The 26,494-nt window shown below is 49.4% G+C and overlaps 3 protein-coding genes across 16 annotated transcripts in view; 2 read left to right on the top strand and 1 right to left on the bottom strand.

Moving 5' to 3' along the window:
• Wdr93 (WD repeat domain 93) overlaps nt 1-1,020 on the bottom strand; it is a 43,005-nt gene extending 41,985 nt beyond the window's left edge. For 5 of the 10 annotated variants that reach the window (XR_003946535.1, XR_003946534.1, XM_030242853.1 and 2 more), the window contains exon 1: nt 785-1,020. Coding sequence is in view for 3 of the 10 variants with exons in the window: in XM_030242853.1 (XP_030098713.1) it covers nt 785-1,016 (232 nt within the window). In the remaining 7 variants the exon portion in view is untranslated. Of the gene's footprint in view, nt 1-677 lie in introns of all 10 variants that reach the window. The other 5 variants (NM_001381992.1, NM_001381990.1, NM_001381991.1 and 2 more) reach the window with 3 other exon arrangements.
• Nucleotides 837-8,011, top strand: Pex11a (peroxisomal biogenesis factor 11 alpha). Of its 3 annotated transcripts, none has more exons than NM_011068.2 (3): nt 837-1,058; nt 3,688-3,803; nt 6,058-8,010. In NM_011068.2, the coding sequence occupies exons 1-3, from the start codon at nt 1,003-1,005 to the stop codon at nt 6,624-6,626; spliced, it is 741 nt and encodes a 246-aa protein (NP_035198.1). In that variant the 5' UTR covers nt 837-1,002; the 3' UTR covers nt 6,627-8,010. The 3 variants fall into 3 exon arrangements, 2 of the variants coding, with proteins under 2 accessions (NP_035198.1, XP_011249126.1); XM_011250824.2 differs by lacking the exon at nt 837-1,058 and adding an exon at nt 2,832-3,373 and having other exon boundaries at nt 6,058-8,011; NR_153403.1 differs by lacking the exon at nt 3,688-3,803.
• Nucleotides 8,012-11,063: 3,052 nt separating this feature from the next.
• On the top strand, nt 11,064-22,804 carry Plin1 (perilipin 1). 3 transcript variants are annotated; one of them, XM_011250776.3, is made up of 9 exons: nt 11,064-11,226; nt 11,792-11,871; nt 13,913-14,117; nt 15,916-15,998; nt 17,315-17,576; nt 18,164-18,336; nt 20,517-20,717; nt 21,115-21,360; nt 22,209-22,804. In XM_011250776.3, exons 2-9 carry the CDS (start codon nt 11,827-11,829, stop codon nt 22,545-22,547), a joined length of 1,554 nt encoding a protein of 517 aa, XP_011249078.1. In that variant the 5' UTR covers nt 11,064-11,226; nt 11,792-11,826; the 3' UTR covers nt 22,548-22,804. The 3 variants fall into 3 exon arrangements, with proteins under 3 accessions (XP_011249078.1, NP_001106942.1, NP_783571.2); NM_001113471.1 differs by having other exon boundaries at nt 11,192-11,226; nt 11,813-11,871; NM_175640.2 differs by having other exon boundaries at nt 11,192-11,282; nt 11,813-11,871.
• The last annotated feature ends 3,690 nt before the right edge of the window (nt 22,805-26,494 follow it).

Here is a 26,494-nt window from a genome sequence, read left to right as displayed (position 1 = left end):
GTTAGAGCATTAGGAAAGCCTGCCAGCTGAGGGAGGACCATGTATTGTGCATTATTGTACAGTTAATGTGGCCCAGGTCCCTGCAGGGATCAGTGAGCGTAGCTCAGCTGGCTAGAGAGGCGTCACTGAGGGGTCCTGGCCCACAAGCTTTCAGAGAAGCCTAGGAACTCACATGTTACCCCATCCTTAGAAAAGCACCTCTGGGGCATCCCCTAAGAAGGTTGGGTGACGAGACTGAGGCTGTGTTTCAGCAGGATATTCCCACCCAAGCCATCAGAGTCATTGCTGGAATAATATCATAAAGGGGTAGGGTAAACAGAAAGACAGGGGAGAGGTAATGAGGCGAGGAAGGAGGGAGAAGCGGTGAAAAGAAGAAAATTACTAAGTGGGGCTCCATCTTCAAACGCCACAGAACCAACGATCAGCGGTGCAATGTCACTGATCTCCCTTGCCTGTGCTTTGCTGGTGTGGAGCTTGTAGGATTTCCTCAGGAATCATTTGGTTTTTCAATAATCCTAATAGAAAATTCTCCCACTTTACTCCCACTCTTCTGCTAGAAACACACCCCAGGAACTGACTTAGCTCTGTTGCCTGCATCATAAGGCCTGACACTGGGAAAGGATGCGGCCTGCAGCCTGAGAAGACCATTTAGCATTCCTGATGGGGTTCATGGGTACCTGGGGACACCTGGACGCCTGAGGCAGGGGAATGACCCACTCAGTGCCTCTACCTGGAAACCAAGACGGGAGAAGGCCACGACCTTGTGAAACTCAGCTCTACTCACAAGTCTTGTGGCTTGGCGTCGCCTTAGTAACTACCACTTCCGGTACTAACCGGAACTCCAAAAGCCGCGTTTCCGAAGGTGTGCCCACCCCCGTGTGGGCGGAGAGACGAAGTCCCACCCACCTGGCAACTAATCTGTTCCCGCTGTCCCCCGGGACCGGCGACGTCCCAGGGGACCCACGAGGGAGCGGGCGCAACGCGTGGCTGTGGGTGGGAGCCATGGACGCCTTCATCCGAGTCGCCAACCAAAGCCAGGGCCGGGACCGACTTTTCAGGTGAGTCAGGTGCTGTCGGCCTCCGCCCCCGTCCCTTCAGGACCCAGGGTTTCTTCTCGGAGAAAGAGGTCACAGCCCGGTAAATCGAGGCACGAGGCCGCGGCCAGCTCCCACTGAGGAGTTGCGAGCCGAGCCCCTCCTCCCTGTGAACCCGGAGGGACTGTGCGTGTCAGCCACCTCGGTGTCTCGGGAGGTGACAGCGGCCCATGAGTGCGATCTCCTAACTTTCCCCAGGAGAGGGAAAGTTCCCAGCCGCTCGACATCTTTCCTAGAGATTTCTTTTCCAGAGAAACTTGGAGCTTCTTTTGTAGCTAAGGAAACAGAACACCTGTAGTTTGGAGCGCTCGTGAAGTCGTAACTCACGGAAAGACAGATTTATCTTCTTTATCTTCATTTTGGTCCAGTCTGCGCCTTGGAGATATCAAGCTGTTAAAAAGCTGCTTTGTAAACTGTAAACTGTACAGCGGACAAAGTGTTTGAACAATACCTCCCAAGTACATAGTGTACTTTCGAAATCACCAATGCGTGTTTAAAACTAATCCTACTTCATTTTTTTTTAAAAGAGAAATTTGAATGCCCCTCGGTGATCATTTAAAAGAAAAGGAAAAGGGGTATGTGTGAAACATAGGAGTTTAATTTAACAACACTTCTTTTCCAGATGTTTAAGTGGTCAACCTCTAAAATTAACTAAGCATACAAGTAAGAAAAGTCCTAATGGTGAGACTTGACTGTACAGAGCCTCCATTGCAGCCCTGAGATACTTTAATATTCTAATTTCACATATAGGGAAACTGAACCAGGAGGCTAGGAAAAACTAATGTGGCCGAGCCAAAAGATGCAGGTCCACATAGTTGACTCCAGCACCAGCCCACCTCTTCACTTAGGCCATGCTGCCTTTCTGTTTAACTTGATAGAGTCTCAGAATGGCTGAGGATTAGCCATGGTTCATTAGAGGTCAACACATATATCATTTCAGTGGTCCCAGAATGTACCCTACACTGTCTTTAATTTAGGATATATGTATTCAGCAAAATTTTATTTCCCAATCTTTCTAAGGAACTATATAACCATGAACAAACAAACCAACTAGCATTCCTAAAATAATGCCCTGTTTTCAGCCACTATTGAACCAAACCTGAGAGAGGAAGCTGTATAACATAAGCAGTGTGAGCCTCTGGTCAGAGAGTGAATTCTATCTCCTGCTCTCACTCTGGCCCTCCTTTTTACTTTATTTAAAACAAACAAACAAGCCGGGCGTGGTGGCGCACGTCTTTAATCCCAGCACCCGGGAGGCAGAGGTAGGCAGATTTCTGAGTTCGAGGCCAGCCTGGTCTACAAAGTGAGTTCCAGGACAGCCAGGGCTATACAGAGAAACCCTGTCTCGAAAAACCCACCAACCAACCAAACAAACAAACAAACAAATAAAAACCAACTCATCATTGTAAAAAATGTACCACTTTGGGGAGAATTTTATTTATTTTGAGAAAGTCTTACTATGTGGCCCAGACTGCTCCCATAATTCTCTTCTCTCCATCTTCTGGGTGCTGGAGTTGTAAACAGGAGCCACCAGCTCTGTGCCGCAGTTTTACTGAGAATAATATTTAAATTGTGCAGGGATGCCAATGCAGTTTGCAGTTCTAAGAGAGTAGGGGCCAGCGCCTACTGATCTTTGTTTGTTTGAACAGGGTCTCACTATATAGCCCTGGCTGACCCAGAATTCTCTATGTAGACCAGGCTGGCCCTGACCTCAACAGAGATCTGCCTTCCTCTGCCTCCTGAGTGCTGGGAACTAAGGTGAGAGCCACCACACCCGACCTGGCACCTGCTTTTGTTAAGTTGGCTGCAGATGCATTTGGATGTCTGTGACTCTAGTTGACTTATTATATTCATCACCATGTCATTGTCATCATAGCTGGCGTGATATTAACCAATCGCTGAAAGCATTACTATGCTGGAGTGTATTTGGTCCTTAAGTTTTAAAAACTAAATGTTGAGCCTGGACTCTTCACTTGGTTTTTGAGTTTGCTTCCTGTCGCATGTAGTTAGTCAGTTTAAACTAAGTGGCAGATTTTTGTTCCTTTAGATTTTGTCATCATAGCTGGCGTGATATTAACCAATCGCTGAAAGCATTACTATGCTGGAGTGTATTTGGTCCTTAAGTTTTAAAAACTAAATGTTGAGCCTGGACTCTTCACTTGGTTTTTGAGTTTGCTTCCTGTCGCATGTAGTTAGTCAGTTTAAACTAAGTGGCAGATTTTTGTTCCTTTAGGAAATCTGAAGATCATCCTATGTAGGGGCACATAGCAGATGTGAAGGTTTGTGGAGCTGAGAGCCCATCTGGGCCAGCAGAGGGCCTTTGGGGGGAGCTGCACCCTGTGTGTGGCATCCTCTTCCCTAACCTTTGTGTCCCATTTCCACTGCATGCTCGCCCTTTGGCCCTCCTCTGTGAGGACTGTTGCAGAATGCCACTTTTGTAAGAAATTCAGCATGAGAAACTGCCCCAAAAGTTCCGCCTCAGCATGACACTTCGCTTTGCTTTTTGATGTTTCTCCTTCCCTTCATGAATGGAACTTTATTTGGTTTGTAAACTACTTTCCTCGGTTTTGTTTTTTTTTTTTTTCCATTTCAGAGCCACTCAGCACGCATGCATGTTGCTTAGATATTTGTTAGAGTCTAAAGCTGACAAAGAGGCCGTGGTACTGAAGCTCAAGAGGCTGGAGACCAGTGTGAGCACTGGCCGTAAATGTAAGTACCTGTCTCTCCAGGGACGGTGGCTTCTGCTTTCAAATCCTTAGCCTCAGACCCTGGAATTTACAATGTCCTTTCAAGGTCTTCATTTCCACTCACCCAACTCTCCAATGAAGCTGAGAGCAGCCGTGCCTGGAGACCCCAAGAAGGCCGAATGGTTTGCTGTATTCACAGGTGTCTCCCTCTGTTTGAATGTGGTGTTGTACTGTACCTTCCTGCATAGTCATAGCCCTTGGGGCACACATCACATATTCATAGCCAGTGGACACACAGTATGCCAGCTCACATCGGTTCTCAGAATGTATTGGCAATTCCCAACGTGCACTTTGGTCTAGCGTCAGCCCTTAAGTTCTATGGAACAGGATAGCCATATCCTAGACCACAGGCCTTTTCTTCCTCGTCTCTTGAGGGTTAGTGGAGGATCTAAATGAAGACATTTTCCTAGACTGTGTGCCAGGTAGCTTCATGTGAAAGGCAAAGAGTGCAGGTGGGGGTTTTCACTGATATACACTGTCATCCTCATCTTCCTGGGAGACCCCATGCTTCTCAGAACGATCGCCTGCCTGCCTGCCTCCATTGTTTGATGGAGAGCAGACGTTTCAACGGTTCATCAGCATACATATCGGGGTGAGGTGTAGATCACCCCATAGTGATGAGTTGTGTTGGATACCTACTTCATAAAGATGCATTCCTCAACTTTATGGGGCAGGTAAAATCACATGTTTTAAATTATATTCAGTGATAAATATGATGGCTGGGGCAGAGGGAAAATATTTTGAAAGGAGGTAGGATTGAAGTTGTGGCTGGAGAAACAAGTATCTGAAAGGGAGGTTTCCCCCAGCAGAGGCTCAGGACAGTTGGAAGCAAAGCTTGCCCTTACAGGATGCTGTCATGGAGGATCAGTGTCAAACCAAAAAGCTAGTTTGGTAGAGAGAGGTTTAAGTAGTCAGCACAAAGGTTGGGAAGGGTTGGGTAAGATTTCTGGATGGCTTTGAAGGCCAAGATTTGAAACTCTGTCACAAATGCTCTAGAATGTCATTGCTGATGTGTCCTTTAGAGTTTCACTGTCTTGAAAGTCCAGAAAGTACTTGCCCCATGTCATCCAGCTGGAGCGCAAGAGCTGGAATGAGAACCTGAAAGTCCAGTTTTGAAACAGCCATTTCTACTGCTTTCACGCTTTCCCCTGAAAGAAAAAATTAAAAGAGAGAGAGAGCCATTTCATATACTGCTCTGCATTAGTAGTTTGTGGTAAAATAATGTCAGGCACTCTTCTGGGATTGTACGTGTTTAGAGAGTAGCTGCTTCTGGGTGGTTATTAAGCGAGATGACCCATTTCTGGGTGCTGCTGTAAACACCTGTGCATGAGTGACCACTCGCTAATTGCTTGATTATGTAAGGACTCATTACAGTGGTTGGTTAATTCATTTAAGAGCGCCATGTGACTATCGATCACCATAGCCACTCAATCCTGCCCTTTCTCTTTGCTCTTCTTCCATAGGTGGGCTAGATGATAGACAGATGATAACGCGCTTTGCCAGAGGCTCCCTTTTAATGACTCCTTAGTCACTGTTTAGTTGCTGTGAAGAAACATGATCAAGCCATAGGAAAGCATTTAATTGGAGGCTTGCTCCCGGACTTAGCCTGTTATAACCATCATGGCTGGGAGCATGGTGACAGGGAACATGGTGGCAGGCAGAAGTGCTGCTGGAGAAGTCGATGAGAGCTATATCTTGATGGGACGTGGGGGGACAAGGAAGAAAGAAGAAGAAGGGGTGGTCTGGGGAATGGACAACTGAACCTGGGCTTTTGAAACCTCACTGCCCCACTCCTTAGTGACACACTTCTTCCAGCAGGGCCACACTTCCTAATCCTTCTATCCTATCAAAGAGTTCTACTCCCTGGTGACTAATTGCCTATTGGAACCACCATAAATGGGAAATCAAATGTCTAAGAGTGTTGAACCTGAAGGCCACGTTAACTACCCTTTAACTTCTGAAGTCTAGAGGCTCACACACATCCATGATGAACCTGGCCTGGAATAAATGCTAAGACACTCCTGGATCCGTGTGATAAGTTGTCAAGGTCACTGTCTTTTGAGCTTTTTGCAGGATCACTGTAGGGCTCCTTTCCTCCAGTAAGACTGAGCCTCAACTGACATCAGCTGCTGTGTTCTCAGTCCTTAGCTCGACACAAGACTTGTGCCTCCCATTAAGTACTAATAATGTGTTGACTCTGTGGGTTCTCTTTACAGGGTTCAGACTGGGCAACGTGTTCCATGCCATCCAGGCAACTGAGCAGAGCATCCAAGCCGCTGACCTCGCGCCCCGCTTATGCCTGACATTAGCCAACCTCAACCGCGTGGTTTATTACATCTGTGACACTGTCCTCTGGGCGAAGAGTGTGGGTCTTACCTCTGGAGTCAACAGAGAGAAATGGCAAAGGTGGGCGGCTCGCCATTACTACTACTTCCTCTTGCTGAGCCTGGTCCGGGATCTGTATGAGATCTTGCTGCAGATGGGACAAGTTGCACGTGACAGAGCAAAGAGAGAGAAATCCTCTCGGGACCCTCCTAAGTACAGCGTGGCTAATGAAGAGACTGAATGGCTCCAGTCCTTCCTCCTCCTCCTATTCCAGTCTCTAAAGCGACATCCTCCCTTGCTCCTGGACACCGTGAAGAACTTCTGTGACATCCTGATCCCTCTGAACCAGCTTGGGATCTACAAGTCCAATCTCGGCGTGGTAGGACTTGGAGGTCTCATATCCTCTTTGGCTGGTCTCCTCACGGTAGTGTATCCTCAGCTGAAACTGAAGGCCCGCTAGGGTGTTTGGAGGCTTTAAGGCTAGCAGTTCAGTGGAACAAACATTTGGTTTTGTCCCAATGTTTACTGTGCTTAATTTAAAAAAAAAAAAAAAATCATGTGAGCACCTTACCATCCTATGAGCAGAGGTAGGACCAGCAGTGGCGCATGCTACAGTAACTTCATTTCTGTTCAGGTAACATTACTGAGCATCTTTTATGTACATAGTAAGAGCCTAGTGTTGCTGGACAAATAAAGATGAAAAGGAGAGAAACCATGAAAGACCCAAAGAAACTAGAATTACAGATCAGGTTGCACAGGTCCCTGATTCCACACAAGCACACCAGGGCTGAAGCACAGCACTCCCAGCTCTGCTTAAGTTTTCCCTTTTCTCCCATCTGTTATTATCCCCCACTCCCACGGGTGTCAGGAGTGAGATGGAGGGGAGCTGGGCTCAGCGCCTGTTAACCTGCTGGTCCCGGTCATTGCTGCAGTCGTGTCCTGACCATGTCCAGTAGCCTCAGAAGAACATCAGTGCCTCTGGGGCGGAGGCTGTGTCCACAGGTAGAAGGCTCTCGGTAATGCTAGGAGCAAGCAAGAGCCACAGAAGGGACCAGAGGTGAAAGCAGGTGGGAGGTCACCGCGGCCTGTTATGTCATCCGTCACAGATAAGGACTATGACAGTACAAAACAAAGCTGATAGCACAGATTCATTGGGAGACTTTCCAGGATGATCCGCGTGATCTCGTTACCTTCAGCGGTCTTCCCGGGCTCAGAGCCCTTAGCCCCTTAACATGCCCCCGAGTCCTGGAGCTTCAGTTGATGGTTTCTGTCCCAGTCTATGAAATGCAAAGCAATCTAGACTCACCCAGGTTGGTTTGATTTAGCTACATAACAGTTTATGCAATTCCACAGTAATTTTTATCAAAATAAGAGAATTAAATTTTTTCTGTCTATAGATGTAGGAACGTCAGTTTTCTGTGACAAATCTGGTTTTCTCAGGACAACTGAGAGGGACAGGAAAGAGCAATAGGGCCAGTGGAGGGGTCGTGGGGACACCGGGTCAGTGCATTTGCCCGTGTTCACACTTCACGGTTCAGTCTTCCTGTCTTGAGTTTGGTTGGTTTAGGTGTGTGGTGTGGGAGACACTGGCCAGCAGGCGGGTCATGTCTACTAAGTGGAAATGAGAACTATGCACTAAGCAATTGTTTCCCATAAATGTGAAGGTGATTCTTGAAAAGTGGACTCAGGCCCTTGGCATTCTCTACTTTTAAAATGATAATGTGCTTTGAGAAGACTTTGGGGGCGGGGGTTGAGATTAAAGTGGCTAAAACAAGACAAATACCAGCAAATGCCTATTTGCACTGTAACTTTAATTATGTCTAATAAATTTCTAGATAAAATTGACTCCTGCGTCTGTGAGTGTGTCTGCACTGGAGTCCGTGGGAACTCAGGAATGACAAGGTGCAGGCTGGGAGGAAGGCACAGGGACTATGTTGAGGCTCTGGGTTGAGAGGTTCCCTTACAGATCTGTCCAAATCATCCCTGCTAAGATGCTCTACAGTAGCCTGGCAGGGGCTGGCCAGCTTCCTGGAGAAGCCTGCCTTCAGTGCATGGCAGTGTTGCGTGGCTGTCGCTTCTGATGCTTTGGGTCTTGCACATTAGAGACAGTGTTGGGAGGGTGGAGAACTGCCATCTTCTAGAATCTGGAATCTCAGTGGGCCCTGCTACCTCATCCTCTTATCTTTCTCCTCAGCTAACCCTCTCTACCTGGGTCCACATTTGTGAGGGATTTCAAACACTGGGAAGCCCTGGGGAGCTGTGTAGCTGGGCTTGTGGCTACTTTGTGGGTTCTTTTCTCTTCCACCCTTTTCCACCCCTCTTCCCTTTCAACCCCAACACTAGGTAGGAGAGAAAGAAATTCCCGAGTCAAGCCCAGGATAGGAAAAGGGACGACCATGTTATTAGACTACTGCCTGCTGATTCGGGGCACTGAGTTCCTCGGGGCAAGTTTGATCTTCACCATCAGGATATCTAATGTCCTCTTTTTGTCTCTTTGCACGCGACTACTTGACAAACCGCAACCAACCGCAACCAACCTCAACCAACAGCATCCAAGAATGAAGCAAATCATAGTCCCCGGCTGTTAAGCAGCCTCATATCCTCCAAACCTGGGATTGAAACGAAAACATATTCCCACACTATTTCTGTGTTCTTTAAAGAAACCAACATTGTCAGCTACAGGGCAGCACAGGGCAGCACACCAACAGTTGTGCATCACTGCTGAGCACTGACACAGCACACGTCTCAGTGCCCTGCTTGGCTTGGGGACCCACCTGTCCACAGAGTGGTCAAGACCTCTGCTCTCCTGGAGAGGAGTAGCATGAGATAGCTCCTCTGCCCATCCCCCTGTGGTGTTGGCGAACCGCCTCTCACCCTCGCCCTTAGGATCTGCCTGGCGCTTTCCCTTGTCACCTTTCACCCACATCCTAGAATCCGTACAGAAGCAGCCAAAGGACCGGCTTTGTCAGCAGAGCTTTCAGGCACAGAGCCCTATATCCTCTCTGGCCCAAAGCCACTGCCTGGGAAGGCAGGCTGCCCTTTAGCCTGGGCTGTGTCCAGATGCAAGTCTCCCAGATTACTCGTCCTGAACCTTGAAGCAAAGGCAGAGGCCACTTTACACGCTCCCCTCCTTCCCCACTGCTGTCTTACAGCCCAAAGGCTCAGACCAAGATTAATAAGTATCAAATGCATGACATATTCATTACCTCTTCTGGAAGCTCCTTGTTCCACACCCCTCCCTTTCCTGGCATCTTGTTCCCTGTTTTATTATACTGAAGATAAAATTTACTACCAAGGATCTATCGGTAGCCTTTCTCACATCCTTATTGTTTATTGCATTTATGCATTTATTTGGGGTGTGTGTGCGTGTGTGTGCGTGTGTGTGTGTGTGTGTGTGTGTGTGTGTGTGTGTGTGTGTATGTGTGTATTCGTGTGCACTTGGACACACCCGCACTTATACACATGCTCAAATGTCACAGCATGCATATGGAGGTCAAAGGACATCTTGCCAGTGTCAATTCTCTCCTTCAATTCTTTGGGACCCAGGGATTGAACTTTGCAGCCAGGCTTGGTGGCAATCACCTTGACCTGCTGAGCCATTTTGGTGACCCTACTCAGTGCCTCTCCATCCTGTTACCCATACTAACAACTTAGTAGACTCAACAACATCAACTCTGGTGAATAGGGACTAACCGTGCTGCCGTCCTCTCGTTCACTGTGATTACGAGGCCCTTTCTAGTTGGTCTAAAGACACAGCTTGGCACCACAGTGCTCCATCAACATTAATCAGAAACTAAAGTTTGAGTTTGGGCTTGAGTTCCTGTTGAGGAAGGAATAGCAACGGATAATTCTTGGCTGTCTGGGTGCTGTTGGTTGGCAAAACCAACCAACCAGCCAACCAGCCAACCAGCAACCAACCAACCAACCAACAACCAACCAACCAAACCAGCTGTCAACACCTTTACTTGTCCAGACATAAGTGAACAAAACCAAATAGTTCTCCTCCTTCTTGTTCTGGTGGCATCTCAGGCTAAGTAAAGTTCCCTCCCTCCCTCCCTCCCTCCCTCCCTCCCTCCCTCCCTCCCTCCCTCTCTCCCTCCCTCCCTCCCTCCCTCCCTCCCTCCCTCCCTCTCTCCCTCCCTCCCTCCCTCCCTCCCTCTCTCTCTCTCCCTCCCTCCCTCTTTCCTTTCCTCAGTACTGAAGATCAAACCAGGGCTTTCCACATGCCAGGTCAGAAAGCACTCTGGCATGGAGCTCCACCCCCAGCCCCTAGCTTTATGAGACACGAGCTTGCTATTTAGCTCAGGCTACCCTCAAACTGTCAATTCCATCTCAGCCTCCTGAGTTCTGGGATTACTGGCACGTGCCACAACAGCCAGCTTCAAAATGTTTTCTTTAACCCTGGGGGTTTACAGAGGATGAGACATCTCCTGCGGAGCCTGGTTACTAAGAGCTCAACTCTTACTGCTCTATCTAGTCTTTTTTTTTTTTTTTTTTTTTTTTTTTTTTTTGCAGGTAATTGATCTTGATAGCTATAGACTAACACATGAAGGTGAACCCTATCCCTGTGTGGGTTTGAATCATGCTGCTCAATAGTCATCCTTGCTAGCAAACAAGAAAGGATGGAATAATGTTTGAATATTGTTCCATAGAAACTTCTCAGGAAAGGGACCAGAGATTATAGGATGACATGTAACTTTGAGTTTAGAAGTTTAATGGCACACATTGCAGTGGCTTCTTTATGGAAAGCAATTTCTGTCCATTGAAAGCCAGAAATATTCTGGAACTTCTCTGGGCTCTGACAAATGAGTCCTTCAGCTCTGAGAACCACCTCTTTATTGCCTAAACATCCCCCATAGAAGTTAGGGTGAGCCCAGGGGACACCCTGGGTCAGACAGCTAAGGCAATGGGCCGGCCCAGCTTTCTCTTCCTCTTTGCCCTCCTCTAGCTGGGAGGTCTGAGAGGCATTGCCCAAGATTCCCTGGAGTGGCTGCAAGTGTTTCTGAGGAGGAGACCTTCCACAGCTGGGCTGTCTGAGACTGAGGTGGCGGTCTGCTGCAGTGAGTGTGGGGTCCTTGGGCGTCTGCCTTACCTAGCTGCTTTCTCGGTGTTACAGGCAAGGAGCTGGGAGAAAGAGCACCTGGGGGAAATGACCAAGGGGTGCAGAGATCTGCAGGGGGACCCCTGAGGAGAAGAATGAGAGACCAGGGGCACAGAGGGACCGGTGGCTTACCCATAAGACAGCTCTCTGAGAGAAGGCTTAACCTTGCTGGCAAGGTGAAGAAAAGACTAAGCTCTACCTAACACTCATTCTTTAGTCTCTTTCAGTCACAGATTTTTTCCTAAACCATTTCTCTCATCTCATTATCTTTATCTAATTGCCTACATTAATTTTTCTTGAGCAATTTAAAAAAACCATCAATTTTGAACAGATTATGCGGAGCTCATTTTGAGCAGACCAGGAAACTTCTTGTGTTGGGACCCCAAGGAACAATCTCTCCTATGTAACATTCGCCCTCCAACCTAGGCCAGCTGTGCTCCCAGATGGCTAGATGGTGGCCTTGAGAGGGAGGGAGGGAGGGAGGGAGGGAGCCTGTGAAAGACAAGCCTGCGGGCTTCTGATAGATCTGGGATTCTGCTTTGCAGCGTGGAGAGTAAGGATGTCAATGAACAAGGGCCCAACCCTGCTGGATGGAGACCTCCCTGTAAGTGACATGGGCTCGTGTGAGGTGGGAAATGGGCCACCAAGGGGGTGGGGGGGTGAGCAGAGAGGAAGAGTCAGGAGACTTCAAGCAAGATGTCTACCTTAGGTTCTGAACTCACTGTCTCTGTCCTTGCCACCTTTCACAGGGGTTTTGGGGGAAGGGGCGAGATAGCTATAGAGGTCTAAGAACCGTGGAGAGAAGGATAGGAATGCCGGCTGGGGCCTCGGGAGAGACAGAGGGAAAGAAGCCACCTGGTCCTAAACCCAGAAGCACAAGCTCACCACCCAGAAGGATGCGCGCGTCCTACAGAGCCCACGCATTCTGTGGCTTTGGCTTCAGCCCCTGATCCTCTTCTGCCGCACACAGCCTGTGCTGCCATGTGCGGGAATGAATTAGGAGTTTAGTCTGTTCGGGGTTTAGCTCTGGCCCAGTTCTCGCCACGATTTTGAGTAATTCTGATACTTTTACGTGTCCTTGACATCTTTTGCCAGGGCCTCTCTGATTTGGACCCAGTTCAGAGAGTGAACTTCAGGCGTATGACCCTGGAGGAGAGGACACTCATTCCAAAGTAGGCTTTAACTAAGCTCTGCACTAAGGGCGACTGTCTTCCTTTGTACTAAGTCATGAGAAAGGGGTCAATGGAGCACAAAAAACGCTAAACCTTCTAACCAACCATTAGTGGCTTCTTCCATTTCCAGACGGTTAAAGAGGGTGTTTCCTCTTGTAGTCAGAATGCCTTTCTCCCTCTGATATCTGACTCACTTGCAGGATGGAAAGCTAAAATCCGTGTGGCCTGCTCTGTCCTGGAGCCCAGGCAGGTCTATTTGATGGCTCTGTTAACTCAGCCTCCCGCAAGCAGAGCCCGACTCAGGGAGCAGCCCCAGCAAGTTACAGTGCCGATTAAGAGAGCTCTAGGCATCTACCCTGGATCCTTACAGCTTCCCACCCCATGACGAGCATCACTCTCTCACTCACAGACTGGGCCTTTTCTACTTTCTGAAATCTAATTGTGCAAGTGCTGTACAAAGCAAAATGTTTTGATAAGAGTATGGAGGCATCTGAGTAAGAAGAGATGGCCCCACTACACCCCACAGGCCGAGGCTCACCGGACCACCAACTTAAACACGGAGTGTCATATTTTAAGAAAGGCCATGCCTAGCCGGGCGTGGTGGTGCACGCCTTTAATCCCAGCACTTGGGAGGCAGAGGCAGGTGGATTTCTGAGTTCGAGGCCAGCCTGGCCTACAAAGTGAGTTCCAGGACAGCCAGGGCTACACAGAGAAACCCTGTCTCGAAAAAAAACAAAAAACAAAAAACAAAACAAAACAAAAAGGCCATGCCAAATTTTAGAGTGTCTAGAGGAAAGGACCACAGTTCTATCATGTGACCCATTTATAAACCAGGTGGTGGTGGTGCAACGCCTTTAATTCCGGCACCTGGGAGGCAGAGGCAGACAGATCTCTGTGAGTTTGAGGCCAGCCTGATCTATACAGTTAATTCCAGGGCAGCCAGAGCTTCATAGTGAGACCCTGTATCAAAAAAAGAAAAGGAGAGAGAAGGAGGGGGGGAAGGGGAGAGAGGGAGAGAGGGAGTAGGGAAGGGAGAGGGGGAGGGAGAGGGAGAAGGAGGGAGCTTAATTTACACATTTTACAAGGTGCAGCCCCATGTGTGACTCAATTCTCCAGGGTGCGACAGGTACTAGGGACTAGAGGCCACTCTACTGGGAGAAAGGAGACGTGTACACATAATCCGAGCAGGGTGGCAGAGGTAGACAGCCCAAGGACAGACAGAGCCATGATGGAAGAGAGTCAAAAGCTGGTCCTAGTGACACATGACATATGCTTGTAATCCCAGCACTGGGGGATGGAGTCAGTAGGGCTAGGAGTTCAAGGTCATCCTCAACTATATAGGGAGTTCCAGGCTCTCCAGGGCTGCATGAGATGTATGTCCCCTGTCTCACAGAGGAGGTGACAGTGAGAGAATAATAGCTCGTGAGAAGGTTGAGTGGGGGTGGAAGCATCTGATTCTTTCTTTGCTGACAGGAGCAGGAGAACGTGCTCCAGAGAGTTCTGCAGCTGCCTGTGGTGAGCGGGACCTGTGAGTGCTTCCAGAAGACCTACAACAGCACCAAAGAAGCCCACCCCCTGGTGGCCTCTGTGTGCAATGCCTATGAGAAGGGTGTACAGGGTGCCAGCAACCTGGCTGCCTGGAGCATGGAGCCGGTGGTCCGTCGGCTGTCCACCCAGTGTGAGTCCTCATAGACTCTGTGGCATCCTGCCTGTTCACTGATACTCCCCGCATGTCTGCATCTCTGCTTGTCGGTCTGTCTGATCGTCTCACAGCTTGTTTGTACACCTCCCTGACTGCTTCCCTTGCTTACCTATATCCGACCTCCTGGTCTTCTCCTCTACAGACATATATCTACACTTGCCCAGCCTGGGGTATCTTAGGCTAACAATGACAGCCAAAGAATGTTGGGAGAGGTCCGGGTGTGGTGGGGACAACTCTGTGAGCAGCGGTGAGAGTAGGACCAGTGGCAGGACATTTAGCCACTCCAACTCCAAATGTAACAGAAGCTGCAGTATCACAAACCAGCAGAAACACGCTCGAAAACTGGCCTAGCAGTGCTGAAGGCTTAAGGAGAGAGAAGGCTCATTCGCCCAGCTGCTGCTGATACTGGCTCCCGACAGGTGGGGGCAGCAGAGAGCTGCTGGTGGCAGAAACAAGGGTCCTTTCAGGCTCGCCCCGCCTCTATTATTCTGCCTCCTCCTGAAAGTCCCGTCTCTTGGCAGGGCTGAGGATACTCTCAGCATCACTGAGAAATCTTCTACCATCTTCTACCATCCTGATAGAGGCTTGTGGGTATGTGAGAATTCTACCCAAGTAACCAGGCAAGGAAGACTTAAAGGCTCCACTTAAAATCCGTGGTCACATACAAAGCCCTGGTTGAACTCTGTGAACGGTGGGGGGGAGAGGGGGGGACCAGAACAAAATGAGGAGAACATGAGAAACGAACATGGGGGTTAACAAGAGTGGGAGGGGGATTGAGAAGACGCAGGGATAAGAGTGAGAAAATGCACCATATGCGTGAATAAAGTTGTCCAAGAAAAATACACTCAATTACTGATAATAGGATAATAAAAATGTCTCAGGCTCTAGGCTAGCCCTCCTGGAAGTCCTCATTCTGTTCAATCAAAAGATATCCAAGTCCTCTGAGCTCTTTGTTACGTGAAAGAAATATGAAAGAGTATCTATAAATACCTTTTGAATCTGTGCCTTCCATGATCTTGACCATGTAGCTTGCACCCTCAGTAGACCACGGGCAGTCTCCTCTGACACGTCTGCATCTTCTGTGGCTTGTCCCACTCCCTAGGGGCAACATCCTCTTTCTCCTCCCTGTGGCTCCCTTCAGCTTTCAGCCATCTTGACAGTTGGGGGTGAAAGCTGGTTCTAGGGTCCATCTGGATTGGCTCTGTCTGTGGCTGTGGATTCGTCATCTCCAGGACTAAGCAAGCCTGCTCTCACTGGGCCAGTGCAAAGGCCCAGGTGCCACCTCCCTCACTTCCACCTGGGTTCCAAAACCTTGAACAGGGAGAAGGGGAGGGAAGCGAAAAGCGCTTGGTGATTCACAGAGCTGCTGCCATCACTACAAGCTTGCCCATCCAGACGTGGAACCACAGAGGCTGATGGTTTTGACTCCTGACAGGAGGGGGCAGCAGAGAGCTACTGCCCAGGACCCTAGAGATAAAGAACAGGGGTTATGTGAGTCTTACCAGACAGACAGAGACTTGCTAAAGCCACACGCTGTATAGGTGGAGGTGCAAGGCCTTGAGTACAGGTCCCACCGACTCCAAAATGACCCTGCTCTCAAGGAATCATAAGTACGAGATCACTATATAAGTACATGATCACTCTCTGGTCCCCAAATGCCCTGGAAGCAACAGTCTGTAATCTTGGGCCCCAATGTGCTTTCTTTGAGACGGAGGCCACTCTTAGTGCCTCACAAGCATTCAGGGATTACCCCAACATGGCCCTTCCCTTTCAGTCACAGCTGCCAATGAGTTGGCCTGCAGAGGCCTGGACCACCTGGAGGAAAAGATCCCGGCTCTTCAATACCCTCCAGAAAAGGTGAGTCCTCCCTCTTCCGTGGTGCCCCCTATACTCTATTGGGACCTCCTCCTTTCATGAACGAGGACAGCTGACGGAACTTTCTGGCTGTGGAACTTTCTGTGTTCATGGGGATGAGTACCTCTTAGGCAAGTAGAGACCCCTCTCCTTCCTGTGGGATCAGATAGAGTCGGGGTGTCTGGGATAACAGTTATATGCCTCGGACAAGCTCAGATAGACACTTTTACGGTCCTCAAAGGGAAGGGGGGGCGGCTAACCCCAACATGGCCCTCCCATAATTGCTCAGCTTTCTGATACCATGGCCCTGGAATCCGGGACTCTGTGGGCTTGCACAGGGCTACTTGTTGACAACAGCTACCTAAGATCTTGGGTCCCACTCAGTGAGACCTCAGGATTACACACATGGCCTTGAGATCCAACCTTTTATGGACCATGAGGCTAAAGAAGTCACTTTCCCCCTGGCTACATCTTTATCTACTTTTATCCAGTGCTGGCTTCAGTCAGGCCTGTGACCTCATGTGTTTTACTGGGAAGCCACCAATCTTTCTTACAAATCTCCCCTGTGCCCTGCCCTTGCCAACAGCCACAGCAAGGGCCTTCCTGGAGCCCTCGTGGGTCATCCTTGGTAACTGGCTTTGCTACCCACACTGTGCAGATGAGTACACAGCCTGAGGTGAGGACCACTAGGGGGCAGGCCTGCTCTCTAGTGCTCCTGACAGTCAACTTGTCTGCCACAGAGGTGCTCCCAGGGTCTCGGGAGGAAGAAAGCTAACTACTCCACTGTAAAACTTGGAACAGTGTGTGAGGGAAAGACAGAGGAGTGAGAGTAGGGCTTTTGAAGAGGGCATGCCTTGTGTGAAGGTATCAGGACAGGCAAAGCTTTGGGGCTATCCTCTAAGGCCAGATCTTCAGGTGGTGTGGAGAAGCCAGGAGACCCAGGTAGTTGGCACAGCAAAGGTGGGTTCTTCACACATACACACACACACACACACACACACACACACACACACACACACACACACACACACACACATCATTGCTGGTCCCTGGGTCCTTTTTTAAAATTATTATGTATTTATTTTGGCTTTTTTGAGACAGGGTCTCATTATGTAGCCCTGGCTGGTCTGGAGCACACTACGTAGCCAAAGGTAGCACTGACTCTCGGTGACCCTTCTGTGCCAGCCTCCAGCCCTTGTATTATAGGTGGATGCTGCCCTGCACGGCCCTGGGCCTTTAAATGGGGCCCTCCAGGTAGCTGCTGGGCTCAGGGCCTAGGAGGGATTCCACATAGCTCACCGCCTCCCAACACTCCTCAGATCGCCTCTGAACTGAAGGGCACCATCTCTACCCGCCTTCGAAGCGCCAGGAACAGCATCAGTGTGCCCATTGCAAGCACCTCTGACAAGGTTCTGGGGGCCACTCTGGCCGGCTGCGAGCTTGCCTTGGGGATGGCCAAAGAGACAGCAGAATATGCCGCCAACACCCGGGTTGGCCGACTGGCCTCTGGAGGGGCTGATCTGGCTCTGGGAAGCATCGAGAAGGTGGTAGAGTTCCTCCTGCCACCAGACAAGGAGTCAGGTATCTGCCATCCAGACTGGTTGGCCATCCTGGGAGCCAGATGGCCACTCAGTACCCGAGGATCAGTGGGGGGGATACAGGTCTTACTGGCCCTGCTCTGGGATAGGGGATACCCCTCAGCATCTTCAGGGAATTCCTAGGCTTTAGTGCCCCCCCCCAAATGTAAGAGAGAGGGTGAGCTTGTTGTTGGCTATCACCAGTGGGGACATGGTAGAAGTTAGGGAACTGGTTTCCAGCCCGAGGTGTCCATTTCCTTTTTTTTTTCCCCCAAAATGTCACATGTATGAGTGTTTTGACTGCATGTATCTGCTCTCTCTCTCTCTCTCTCTCTCTCTCTGTGTGTGTGTGTGTGTGTGTGTGTGTGTGTGTGTGTGTGAGTGTCAGAGAGAGAGAGAGAGAGATACTGTTGTCTGAATGCCTGAAAAAGCCAGAGGAGGGTCTTGGATCCCCTGGAACTGGAGTTACAGATGGTTGAGGGCCACCATATTAGTGTTGAGAATTGAACTCAAGTCTTCCACAAGAGCAACAAGTGCTGTTCAGGCCCCTCAGTCCCTCTCTGATCTGTTTCCTCCCATATCTTTATCTAGCCCCTTCTTCCGGACGGCAGAGGACCCAGAAGGCTCCCAAGGCCAAACCAAGCCTTGTGAGGAGGGTCAGCACCCTGGCCAACACTCTTTCTCGACACACCATGCAAACCACAGCATGGGCCCTGAAGCAGGGCCACTCTCTGGCCATGTGGATCCCGGGTGTGGCACCCCTGGTGAGTGTCTGCTCCGAGTTCCCCCTGGCCCTGCTCTGAGTTCCCCCTGGCCCTGCTCTGTGGGTTTCCTAGTCCCTTCTGTCTTGGAAACATCCTTCAAGCTGGACTGAGACTTTAGACATAAAGCCAGGGGTCCTAAGAGGCTGGTAAGCTTGTTGTCCAGGCCATGGAAGAAGAAAAGGGACATGATGCAAACTGAGGTGTGGCCCTGCCCCACCACCTTCCCTCGGAGTCTCTCTGACTCCTAGCCTTCATGACCCCATGCGGGCCTCTTATGCAGGCCTTCCCAGCCCTATTTGCTATTAAAACAGTAGAAGTGTCACCCACAAACAAAACCATAAAACCTGTTCAGTAGACAAGAGTCCTATTAGCTGTCCTCCCCAACTATGCAGATTTCCAGTCTTCCCGGGTAGGGTTTTGGCTTCCCCAGGATACCCAGGTAAAGCTGCTGCTCTATTCTTCTTGATACAGTTAGGATGAGGGGTTTTTTTTTTTAATTATAAGCAACTTAGTAAGAAACTAAATTGAAATAAAAGGAAAGAAAAAAGCAAGTCAGCTGTGTTGGAACATACTAATAATCTCCACATTTGGGAGGCAAAGGCAGGAGGATTTCTTCAAGTTTGAGACCAGTCTTGTCTATAGAGCAAGTTCCAGACCACACAGAGCTGTATGCTGAGACACAATTTCAAAAGACAACAACAAAAGATCCACAAACAAACAAACAGACAAAAAGAAAACCAGAAACAAAAAACAAAATTAGAACACGGAGGTGGGTCTAGCCTGGGCATACATGAGACCACATCTCCACGGCGTGGAAGCCAGTAGGAAATGACTGCTTTTCAGTTGTGAGACAGGTCCTTTTACTTTCATTCTCTTTCAAGCTTTCATTGATTGATTTGTTTTTTTTTTCTTTTTCTTTTTCTTTTTCTTTTTCTTTTCTTTTTTTTTTTTTTTTTTTTGAGATAAGGTCTCATTCTGTAGCCCAGGTTAGCCTTGAATTCGTGGCAATCCTCTTGCCTCAACCTTCCAGTTATTGGGATTAGAAGTGTCTCCCATCCCATCCAGATGTGAGTGGTTCTCTTTTTCAAGTTTTGCTTTATTTATTATTACTTCGAATGTCATCTCCTCCACCCTTTCTGAGATATGGATGGATGGATGTCATGGTGGCATTAGTGCCAAGGTCAAAAGACAGCTCTCAGGAATTGGTCCTCTGAAGAAGCAAGGAGGGGGGCAGGAGAGATGGCTCAGCGGTTAAGAGCACTGACTGCTCTTCTGAAGGTCCTGAGTTCAAATCCCAGCAACCACATGGTGGATAACAACCATCCATAATGAGATCTGATGCCCTCTTCTGGAGTGTCTGAAGACAGCTACAGTGTGCTCACATATAATAAATAAATCTTTAACAACAACAACAAAAGAAGAAGAAGAAGAAGAAGAAGAAGAAGAAGAAGAAGAAGAAGAAGAAGAAGAAGAAGAAGAAGAAAGAAGAAGGGCCCAGCCTGATCTACATAGTGAGTTCCAGCCAGCCAGGGTTTGATAGATAAAAATGAAGCCAAGTAAGTAAATAAATGGGCCCAGATATTGGGGGTGTGGCTCCAGCTTTGCATCGAAGGGCCCTACTATTCCATCCAACACTAAAAAGGAACGAGAGGATCCAGAATGAATGCGCGGCTGTAGAAGTCAGAAGGGGGCCACAGACCGGGAATACAGACTGAAGACCTTCAGGAGAGTTGTGGTGTGGAAATAGTCTGTCTTGAGCTGCTATGATTACATAGAGTGTGCTTGCAAAAACTCACAGAGCTCTATGCTAGAGTGATTGTGCCTTCTGTGATAATGTGCCTTCTGTGATAAGCTTTTTCCATTTAAAATGCTGGGGGAGAGGGTAGCTAGATACCTCAGTGATTAAGAATACTCGTTGCTCTTCAGAGGACCCAGGTTCAGTTCTCAGCAGCTCACAATCACCCATAACTCCGGTTCAAGGGACTCTGATGCCCTCTTCTCACCTCTGTGGGCACGAGACACATAGATGGTACACATGTGTACACATAAAACGAAATAAAAAATATATTTAAAAAAAAGCCCTGTGGGGCCAGGCTCTGCCCACTACCCTGCCCCTGTGATATGGGCTTTTCACCCTAGAGGGGTCTGCTGAGTAGCTGTCTGTTTCTGTCCCCCCTCAGAGCAGCCTGGCCCAGTGGGGCGCATCGGCAGCCATGCAGGTGGTGTCCCGGCGGCAGAGTGAGGTGCGGGTGCCCTGGCTGCACAACCTGGCAGCCTCTCAGGATGAGAGCCATGACGACCAGACAGACACAGAGGGAGAGGAGACAGACGACGAGGAGGAGGAAGAAGAGTCCGAGGCTGAGGAGAACGTGCTCAGAGAGGTGACGAAGACAGAGAGCCCAAGGCCTCACAGCCCACGGTTGGGGGGTGAAAAGGAGGGGAATGGAATAGAGTAAAGGAATCTGGCCCCAGGTCACCCCCAAACCCACAGCGGACAAAGTGTCACTATGTCACTCAGTGGGTGTCACACTGTCAATAAAAGCTGGGGCAGAGATTGTTGCTCCATTTTGCAAAGGAAGAGATTGGGGTTCAGAGAGAGGAAGTGACATGACCAGGGCCACTCCCTACAGCTAGGACAGACTCAGTCCTAGATTTTTGTCTTCCTTCTTTCCTTCCTTTCTTTCATGTCCACATTTCTTCTCTAGCTGGGGCTGGTGGTTGGGGAAAGGGTCTGAGGAGCCGATGTAGGACAGGGGCTAATGGTTCTCTGGCCCACAGGTTACAGCCCTGCCCAACCCGAGAGGCCTCCTGGGTGGTGTGGTACACACCGTGCAGAACACTCTCCGGAACACCATCTCCGCAGTGACCTGGGCACCTGCGGCTGTGCTGGGCACGGTGGGAAGGATCCTGCACCTCACACCAGCCCAGGCTGTCTCCTCTACCAAAGGGAGGGCCATGTCCCTATCCGATGCCCTGAAGGGTGTTACGGATAACGTGGTAGACACTGTGGTACACTATGTGCCGGTGAGTCCTGCCCCAGGGCCACCTTCTGACTCCCAAGGTAGATTTGACTGAAGGAGATATAAGCCCTCCTTTTGTCCAGTACCTGAAGACCCTTCTCCAATCCTCAGCGTTCAGAACCTTCTTATACACTGATCCTTCCCAGCCCAAAATACCTCCCCAGCCCAATCCCCATCCCTGCCTTTGCCTCCCACTTGATGATAGAATCATTTGTTTGTGAGTCCCTAGTGGCTCAGCCCTCCCTCTTCGAATCACGAAGGAAGAGCCTGGTAGGTTTACATCATGACACCGTCCTTTCAGGGCACCCTGAACAGCAGGCTGTGCGTCTGGGACAGCAGCTGGCTCTGTGTCAATTCTATCACCAACACAGGGGGTGGGGGTGGGGGTGGAGGACGTGGGGGGAAGCCAAGGGACACTAATGCCGTCCTTTTAAGAGTCCCTGAGCCCCTCTCCAGTGGAAGTTACAGGTTGAGCAGGCTTAAGGAGAGCTTGGTAGAACAAGTGACCCTAGATCTGGCCAGGGGAAAGGTTACTCAGTCATTGGTACCAAGAGCTTGGCAGTCAAGTTTACTTGTATTTGGTCCCAAACATATAGAAACTGGGAGATGTGGTACGCTTCAAGGATAGGGACTCCTCCCTCCACCAGAGGTGATCAGAGCCCTTAGAACCCCAGGAGTCTCCCGGATGCGCCCCTCCCCCGGTCCGTCCCCACCCCTCCCCCGCCATCCTAATGGCCTACACACTAGTCTGTGTCCTTATGATGGCAGTCCCCGGGAGAACTAGACCAAAGGCCACAGAAAGGGCGGGGACTCCTAGGAGAGTGATCCCTAACAAGGGTGCCCGGCTGTCAGCTTCCCAGGCTGTCCCTGATGGAGCCCGAGAGCGAATTCCGAGACATCGATAACCCTTCAGCAGAGGCGGAGCGCAAAGGGTCCGGGGCGCGGCCCGCCAGCCCGGAGTCCACCCCGCGCCCGGGCCAGCCCCGCGGCAGCTTGCGCAGCGTGCGGGGTCTCAGCGCGCCCTCCTGCCCCGGCCTGGACGACAAAACCGAGGCGTCAGCGCGTCCCGGCTTCCTGGCTATGCCCAGAGAGAAGCCTGCGCGCAGAGTCAGCGACAGCTTCTTCCGGCCCAGCGTCATGGAGCCCATCCTGGGCCGCGCGCAGTACAGCCAGCTGCGCAAGAAGAGCTGAGCAGACTGCGCCCCTGCTCGCCCCACGGGAAGGTCGCTTCTCGTCAAGGGCCTTTCCTTTAGGGTGGCCTGAGCCACGACCCCACGATGCTCTCGAGGCACACATCATGTCTAAAGCATCCTTTGGGGGCTTGACCATCAGAACCAATTTTTAAGGGGCACCAGAGCCGCGGTCGACTCTCCTTTCTCGTGGGCAGATTCTCTCATGGCTTCTTCTTCCTCTTCTTTTTTTAAAAACTATAAAAGCAATTGATTGTTTGGATTTCTCACTTCTTTAACAAAACTTGTTGCCAAGTGACACCTGACTAGTTCTAAAATTCCCTTCTCTGTGGACATGAATTTATGCCATAAAGTAGTGGGTCTGTTGACAGTTTCTTTTCTTTTCTCTTGCCTTTCTCTCTCCTCCTTTCATTCCTCTCTCCTCCCCTCTCCTCTTTCTCTCTCCTCTTCCTCCTCTCTTTCCCTCTTCCTCCTCCTCTTCCTCCTTTTTTTGTTTTTTTTTTTTTTTGTTTTTTTGGAGACAGGGTTTCTCTGTATAGCTCTGGCTGTCCTGGAACTCACTCTGTAGAACAGGCTGGCCTCGAACTCAGAAATCCACCTGCCTCTGCCTCCCAAGTGCTGGAACTAAAGGCGTGCGCCACCACTGCCCAGCTCCTTTTTCAATAATGTCTCCCTATTTGGTCCAGGCTGGTTCCATTTCCAGTGCTAGGTGATCCCCTCTCTGGCCAGCTCCCTCTGAACGTCAGGAATTCTCAGTGCATTTTTATCGCGGAGCTGTGAGCCCCTCTGATTACCTAGCTCTCAGCACACCGCTTTGAAAAAACAGCTGAGGTGCTGAAGCCTTTGTGTGTTTATTTAGACGGCAGCTCCAGTTTCTGAGTCTCTCTCCCCTGCACTGGGGTGGGGTGGGTGGGGTGGGGGGTGGGGGGGGTGGGGGGTGGGGGGGGTGGGGGAGCCTCCGGCCTGTCCTCTCTAGCGTCAGCTTTTTCACAGCCACTTTTCCATGTCATCACTCCTGCCTGTGTGGTCACCTTGAAATTGATTCCCCAGATGCTGGGAACCAGCAGTGGCCATCTTTTGCTTAATACGGTATATCATACATAGAGCACATATGTTCATTCTAAATCCCATTTCTGGGAATACCAATACTTGGTCAATCTAGAAAATTCATAATACATACTTGTAACGTTCAAACACTACAAAATGTGTGTGTGTTTTCCTTTATGGATTTTTAAATTCTCTCCTATAAAAACAGCCACAGTTGAGTGTATTCTTCCAGGTATATACTATACGTGGATAAGCTCATGCGTATAAACCCTTCTCTTTGCTTACTCAAGCTCTGAATGGTGGCCTTCCTGACTTTTTCCATGCTGTTCAATACAACATTAAAAATTTTTTTACATTAAAAAAAAGATTTATTTTACTTTACATGCATGAAGGTTTTGCTCACATATATATGTCTGTGCACCACCTGTGTGCCTGATGCCCACGGAGGTTAGAATATGGCATTAGACCCCTCAGAACTGCAGTTATATATGGTTGTGACCTGCCATGTGGGTGCTGGGAATCAAGCCCTGGTCCTCTGCAAGAGCAACAAGCACTCTTAACCCCTGAGCTATCTCTCCAGCTCCTCAACTACACAATACGTCTTATCCATCTTTTTGTGCCAGTATCAGAAGTCCTACTTGCTCTTTTGAATGGTAATCCATAATATAAATTTAATGTGGATAAGTTGGTGTAGCTAGTTTCCTAAGGGTGAGCTTTCAGGTTGTTTCCTCCCCCTCCCCCACTGTAAACAGTAAGGCTAGGAAGTAGCTCATTGGTAGAACATTTACTTAACATGTGCAAAGCCCTGGGTTTGATCCCCAGCAACACACACAACACACACACACACACACACACTCACACACACAATCTTATGCATATATATGGATATGTGTGTGTACAAACTGTAACCTATGACATTCTTGATGAAACAATGTATAATTTGCAATACTGATGATCACCATAGAAATGCACATAAGCTATCGGGGCACACCTGTCATTTACATATCCACATATACACCAGACCCTATCAGAATTCCTTAGACCCATGAGTACCTTCTTGTGGTACACTATGGTTGACCTCTGGGCTCTGGCAGGTCTTTGTTGTAATGAGTTTTATACCTAAATCCATGGTTTTGGAGTTCAAGGATACTACAAACAGGGCGAGGGAGTGGACAGGGGCATGTGTGCATGTGAACATGACTCACACCCCTCCTAAGAACACACCTCACTCACGAATGCTCTGGACTGTGGTGGGCGTGGACCTGGCAAGAGGGGTCCTTAGACGCTGCGGTGCAGAAGCAGCTCCTCTCTAGCAGGGCTCCATGGGCAGTGGCTGGACGGAGAGCAGACTCACCCTGGACCTCCCCCATCACCCTGGATGCCTCCTGCCCCAGTTGGACCTCGGTATCCACCCTGAGAGTCCATCTACAACAAGGCAACAAAGCAAAACAAACTGCGAAAGTCCTACTGTATTTATTGAACATCTGTATTTCCCCTTCTGTAAAGTGGCTGTCCAACGTTTAAGTACTTTTCGCTTGGTAACTTACTTCGGCATCCATGCAGCGGCCGCACATGCCGCCCTTAACTCATGCCTCATTGTTTCTTCACGATTTTTTTTAATTAGTAGTTATTTTCGAAAAGGTTTTATTTTGAATTATGTGCATAAGTTTGTGTGTCTCTGTGGGTTTATGCACAAGTGCAGTGCCCCAGGGGGCCAGAAGATGGTATCTGATCCTGTGGGCCTGGAGTTACAGTTGACTGTGAGCTAGGTGATGTGGGTACTAGGAACCAAATTAGGGTCCTCTGCAAGAGCAACATGCATGTAGGCACTGATCAACTTGACTTAAATTGATTGGCTCATAGGTTCAGCAGTTCAGTCCATTATCATCAAGGCGGGAGCATGACAGCATCCAAGCACTCATGATGCAGGACGAGACAAAAGTGCCACCTCTTGTTCCGAAGACAAACGGGAGAAGACTGGCTTCCAGGCAGCTAGGATGAGGGTCTTAAGGCCCATGTCCACAGTGACACTAACTCCGACAAGGCCAATGCCTACTTCAACAAGGCCACACCTCCAGATTGTGCCACTCCCTGGGTCAAGTATATCCAAACTACCACAGTAATGAAACCGGCTTGCCAGACCCCTTTGAACTTTTAGATCTGCCACTTTCAAAGCATCTGGGCATTTTCCTCCCCTAATCTCCTTCCATGCCATCTTCTTTACCCTCCCTCCCCTTCCCTTCCCCCTCAACACTCCTTCTCCCTCTCCCCCATCCCCTTCTTTCTTGGCTCTCATAGAGCCTAGGCTGGCCTCGAATTTGCTGTCCAGCAGGAGTTCATAGCCCTGACTCTTGTGCCTCCATCTTCTCACTTCTGGGATTACAGGCATGTTACCACACCTAACAACACCACACACACACACACACACACACACACACACACACACACCATTACCTGCCCACTGGAAAGGGTGAGGAAAAGGTTACTTCTTTGTAAAGTCATGAATTCCTATGGGCAGTTCCAGTGATGTCTAACGCCACAGAATGCCACAATTTTACCATAACATTCACAGCTTTGGTGTTACTTCCCCTGTAACTTAATTACTGTAATTGCTGTTATAATTACAGTCATAACTCCTCTGGAAAACGTGAGGTTCCATCAATTACCGTGTGAGCTTTATGCAGCTCCGCGGCTGGCTTCTTGGCAGTCACAGCCTAAATGAATCTCTTCTGTTGTCTCCGTGGCAGGCTGCTTTGCACTTTGTGTTACTCCTGCTCAGGGCTCCAACTGTTTGGGACCCACCGTGCAATTCCACAGCATGCTGAGCCTCTAGCTGCAATTCCACTCTAGCTGAGCCTGCATTGCCCTATTGCTTTATCTCCTTCACGGAACTGTATTTTA

This window comes from Mus musculus, chromosome 7 (assembly GCF_000001635.26).
Source record: "Mus musculus strain C57BL/6J chromosome 7, GRCm38.p6 C57BL/6J".
Taxonomy (NCBI): domain Eukaryota; kingdom Metazoa; phylum Chordata; class Mammalia; order Rodentia; family Muridae; genus Mus; species Mus musculus.
Note: the sequence above shows the minus strand (reverse complement) of the source record. Positions and strands in the feature narration are given on the sequence as shown.